Source organism: Pteropus vampyrus, unplaced genomic scaffold (genome assembly GCF_000151845.1).
Source record: "Pteropus vampyrus isolate Shadow unplaced genomic scaffold, Pvam_2.0 Scaffold417, whole genome shotgun sequence".
Classification (NCBI taxonomy): domain Eukaryota; kingdom Metazoa; phylum Chordata; class Mammalia; order Chiroptera; family Pteropodidae; genus Pteropus; species Pteropus vampyrus.
Genome location: NW_011889198.1, coordinates 152,553 through 157,928, shown reverse-complemented (window position 1 = coordinate 157,928; position 5,376 = coordinate 152,553). Strand labels below are relative to the sequence as shown.

Genomic DNA, 5,376 nt, shown 5'->3' with positions numbered 1-5,376 from the left:
CGTCTAAGTCAGTGTAAACAGAGCAAGTGGGCCACAGGCCCCAGACCACTCCGGCGAAGTGCCCGGAAGGATCTGGAAGGGACGGTAATGGGCGTGGGAGGCCAGTCAGAAGGCTATCATAACACACTGAGTTCCCATCGCAAAACCGAAAACATGCCTCAATTTCCCTGCGCGTCCCAGACACTTGTCATGACTATTGCGCTACTGCCCGGGCACCAGCAGGGGACAGCAGCCCCCCACCCCCACCCCCCAGAATCCTTGGCAGGATCTGCCGGCTTCCTCCTTGCTTTAGAGGGAGGGGACTGACGAAGTCTTGTTTCCCATTAGCCATGAGTCCAATCGGGGACGCCTTTCGGAACCGCCTGCGCATGTTCCCGTCACTGATCAATTGCTGTACCATCGACTGGTTCCAGTCCTGGCCCACGGATGCCCTGGAGTTGGTGGCTAACAAATTTCTGGAAGACGTGGAGCTCGATGATAACATCCGGAGAGAGTAAGTGTTAGCCGCCTTTCAGTCCTCCAGCCGGATATTCTGGGTGCAAGATCCCGATATTGGTTCTGTTCTTGTCGGTATTTTAAGATTTCTCAGTTTAGATGCAAAAAAAAAAAAAAAAAAGTCTTACACTTTAAAATTCACATTTTAGTCAGATATTTAATAAAATAACCTTTTCTGACAAAGAATAAAACCTTATTGCTCAGAATTGTCCTGGAGAGGCACAGCTGTCATAGCCGTGAGAACATGGATGTAATAGTACGACTATCTCAACAGCCTCAGAGTGTCATTCTCGACAGGAATTTCCCTGCCAGATTGACGAACATTGCTTCTTCTGAGAGTGATAAGAACTTACTCTCCTATGAATAATGCACAGATATACAAAAACCAAAAGGAGAAGCTAGAATAAGGGAAGAGGTGAGGGTGTCGGCCCATCTGGGTGCCCCCCTGAAGGCTGGGCTCACGTCACCTGCCTCGTCTGCCTCTGTGTCCCTACTGCCTGGCAGGTGTCTGGTACCTCGTAGCTTCAGTGACTGCTCATTAAATGAATGAATGGAAAATGGAGGAGGAAGCAGGGGTCAGAGGGTCCGTGGCTTCGAATTCCGTTTTAAGAACTTTGAACTTTGTGCTGTAGGCCAGACGCCCCTTAAGCCCTCCTGCGGACAGGGTTCAGGGGGGCCGCGAGTGTGAATGGGGAGAAGCTTCCCCTGACACCCAGCTGGTATTTCGCATTTCCGTCAACGGTGCGTGTAGGCAGGAAACCCAGCAGCATCAGCAGGACCTGTGACTCTGTTGCCCATGGGAGTATTTTTTTTTTCCATCACTCATACAGACTCTTCCATTTATCACTTCCTTCAAAATTATGGCGGCTTTTAGACCTGCCGTCCAGCCTTCTCATTTAATGCAGCAGTTGGCAAACTGCGATCCACAGGCCAAATCCGGTTCATAGCCTGTGTTCGTAAATAAAACTTCACTGGCGCTGTGCCCCCTTTCTCACACTATGACAGCAGAATTGAGTAGTTGCTCAGAGACCGTGTGGCCCACAAAGGCGAAGACGTTTACTCTCTGGCCCTTTCTGGGAAAAAAGTTTGTTGACTCCTTTTTAATGCATCACAAGTGTGGTTTTTAAAACATTTCGAAAACTCTATTTCGGCATCATCGTCGTCCTATGTGTTTTACTTCATGCATTTAAGAACTTTACTCTGCGAGGTCCAGAGGCTCCACCAGACAGCCAAAGGTTAAGGACTCCTGCTTATGCCCTGGTGATTCACAGAGCGATCAGAGATAGAAATGACTTGGTCAGAGACCATTCTGGGCAGAACACGTACCTACCCCCTCGATCCTCCTCGCGGCTCTGTTGACCGGCTCCGAGAATGCGGGTTTCCTGCGGGCCGCACTTGGTGTGCCTCATGACACCCCCGGGTCTGGAACCGGCACCATGCTCGGTCCTCGCAGGCCACCTGACCACCTGCTCGCCCCCGGCAGGGTCGTCTCCATGTGCAAATACTTCCAGGAGAACGTGAAGGAGCTGTCGCTCGATTACTACCACACGCTTCGCAGACACAACTACGTCACCCCCACCTCTTACCTCGAACTGATCCTCACCTTCAAGACGCTGTTGAACAGCAAGAGGCAGGAGGTTGACATGATGAGGAACCGCTACCTGACGGGCCTGCAGAAACTGGAATTCGCGGCTTCCCAGGTAAGCACTGCCAGCATGGATCGGGGATGAAGAGGGCCAGGCCGAGGCAGATGTGGGAGCCATGTGCCCAGGTGCAGCGTTCCAGAGGGCACAAGGGAAGACAGCCTCTGACCCCGCGTTTATGGCACTCGCCCCCCACGCCTCGCCCTTGTTCTGGACGCTCTCAGTGGGGGACTGGGCAGAGTAAGGCCATGGGCGAGAGCCCTGGGCTCGGGTTCCAGCTCTCCAGCTGACCAGCTGGAGGCCCTGGAAGCTCTTGGGCCCTCCATTTCCTCTTCTGTTGAAGAAGAGGTGATGACAGTCTTTGCTTCATCGGGTGCTTAGGAAGGTTAGACGAGTTGACACAAGTACACAATGCCTGGCCCGTGAACTGGTCGTTGATGTGCGTGTGCTTGGAGCCACTGGACGAGCCATCTAAAATGAGAGCGTATTAGGACACGCATTTTCAGCACCAGCCAAGGCCTCAGGCAATGGAGTGCGTTCCAGTAGGCTGGCCTGTTGCTGGTGCAGCGGACACACCAGCACCGCACACAGTGTGGGCGAGAACGTGGGGGTGTCCTCTGTCCCCTGCTCCCACGGGTGCCGGGTCCGACTTGGGGTCCTTCGCTCTTAGAAGGATGTTGAGAAGGGTGAGCAAGCTGTGTTGTGAGGAACAGTGCCCGTTCACGATCCTTGAGCCCTGCCACGTGCCCGGCACTGCCATCTTCTCCGTTTCACACTGAGAGACCAAGGCGCAGAGAGGCCAGGTGCCTCGCCCAGGATCCCGTGGCCTCGGGCACGGCCGTTGCAAGCGGTCGGGCCGAAATGGAAACCGAGGTCTGCATGACTCCAGAGCCTGTGCTCCTGACCAGGCCAGCATGCCATGCTTGTCTCTCACAGGCTCGCTGGGGACAGTGGGTACGAGGTCCCGAAACCCTCTTCAGAGAAGCACCCGAGCTGCCTGAAGAGGCAGAAGCAGGGCATGGGGCGAACTCCAGCTCTTAAAGGTGGTGCCTTTAAAAATGTGTAGGTTTACCGTCACGTGTCTGGCGCCTAGCACAATGCTCCATAACACAATGCATAGTAGAGACCAGACAGGTAATGTCCGGCCCATGTGAACATCCCGCGTTACAGTCACCTGTGTTTTCCGCATATGTCACAGGTGGGAGACCGGTCTCAGCTCCCGCCACTGACACCGCTGACCCTGCCCCCGTCCCCTGCTCTCCTCGCCAGGTGGCCGTCATGCAAGTCGAACTGACCGCCCTCCAACCCCAACTCATCCACACGTCAGAGGAGACCGCCCGGATGATGGTGAAAATTGAAGAGGAGACGAGAGAAGCCGACGCCAAGAAACTCGTGGTGCAGGCAGACGAGAAGGAAGCCGACAAGGCCGCTGCGGTTGCTCAGGGAATCAAGGTGCGAACAGCGGGCGGGGTGGGCGTCACCCGGGTCCCCCTGCCGTCTCCTGAAGGCCTGGCGCCGCTCTGCAGGTGCCTGCCCTTCTTGCAGGTAAGAGCGGGGAGGCCACCGTTCCAGAGTTGCAAAGCGGCAGGTAGGAAGCACACAGACGCTGAGAGGCATGTCGTTATTTTTTTTAATCTTGGGATAATGACCAACTTTTAAAAATTAAGAGATATTGTTAGTACATGGATGGGAGACCACCTAGGAAGACCTGGTGCTGCAGGAGTAAAAAATAAAAAAAATGGGACATTGTAAGCTGACAAGGTCCTTGCAATCTATGAGATCAGCCTTTCCTAAAAAAAAAAAAAAAAAAAAAAAAAAAAATGAAGAGACTTCAAGTGAAATTTCTAAAGTTTCAGCTTTTCTTAGAATAACAACAACAACGAAGCCAAGCATTCCGGCAGCACTGGACCTGCATTCCTGGGTTGCACCAATCAGTGGCATCGGACAGACGCGTCCCCATGTGTGCCCGGGTCAGCAAAGCTCAGCCGGCCCGCTTCCCACGTGCAAATCAGTGCCCGGCTCCGGGAGGTCCATGAATTCACAGCTCCTCCCTGGTTCTCTTCTAGAACCAGACGCCTCACGGCTCCATATCTGCTCTGTTTCCTCATCTGTAACATGGGGCTGGTGAGAGAAAGACACGTAAACCGGCAGCGTGTGTCCAGCACACGGAGCCTCGTGGCCGTGTTTGCTGTCCTCCGAGACGGGCCTTCTGTACCCTGCACTGAGCGACGTGCCTATCTGGGAAAGGCCGCCTGCTGCATCTGGGGTTCCGCTCTGCGGCTTCAGCGGGGGACGCTGATTTCTGGAACGGGGGAATGCACGTAGTGGGAGCCTGGGCAGTGAACTGCCACTCCCGCGACACCCTGGAGGCGACTCAGGAGCAGGAAGAAACTGTCCCAGGAGCTGGAGAAACCTGCATTTGCTCTGGTTTCCTGGAGGCTTTTGTGTGGACCAGATCCCTCTCCAGACCGCTCGGGGCTGCGGTCCCTCTCCACTGAGGGCTGCCAATTTCCTCCAATCTCCTCGCACCCCTGGAAACGAGATAGCATGGGAGAGCACCCCTAGGGTGCCCAGGGCAGTGTAGCGACCCAACCGTGCCAGGGGGACCCATGCCGAGATCACGGGAGGCTGGGAGCGCCTCGGGCAACAGTCGGCGAAGTCGGTCGGTTCTTTTTAACTAAGGAGTCATTTCTTTTTCCCCTAACGAGGACAAGGAATGGTGCCAGCGTTCCCGCAGCGCTGGCTGCGTTTCGTCAGCATGCCCTCTGAGTCACGTCTCTCACACAGCCCTGCCAAGCCCCAGGGGTCATTTTTAATTATAACTTGGTTTTTTTTTTTTTTTATTATGGAAACAAACGACTTAGTAATAACACGTATGAAGGAATTTTTAAGAAGTCAACTTTCGCAGCTTTTCAATTTTCCAGGTTTCCCTCCGGCCCCAGTCTGTCCACATGGCTTTATGTTATCGCATAGTTGCTTTTTAAAATGTCCTCGACATCCTATCACACACGTTTTTTTCCAGAATGTCACAGGATCACTTTAATGACTGTTTAAGTAGGTGCTTCACTCGTCCAGTAGCCATCGTGTTGGGCTGCGAAGACTTTGCCTCCCGCCCTGTGTTCAGCATTTGGAGAGCTTAAACCTGAGTTTCTCAACCTCAGCGTCACCTTTGGAGTTTTGAAATGCAGGTGCCTGGACCCCACCTAGGCCGTATGAATCAGGTTCTCTGGGTGAGGAC

The 5,376-nt window shown here is 53.8% G+C and overlaps 1 protein-coding gene across 1 annotated transcript in view; it reads left to right on the top strand.

The window, feature by feature from the left end:
- DNAH3 (dynein axonemal heavy chain 3) overlaps positions 1-5,376 on the top strand; it is a 149,540-nt gene that overhangs the window by 115,847 nt on the left and 28,317 nt on the right. Inside the window, exons 48-50 of the mRNA XM_023523811.1 lie at positions 304-493; positions 1,979-2,195; positions 3,408-3,590. Of these exons, the coding sequence (XP_023379579.1) occupies positions 304-493; positions 1,979-2,195; positions 3,408-3,590 (590 nt within the window). The remainder of the gene's footprint in view (positions 1-303; positions 494-1,978; positions 2,196-3,407; positions 3,591-5,376) is intronic.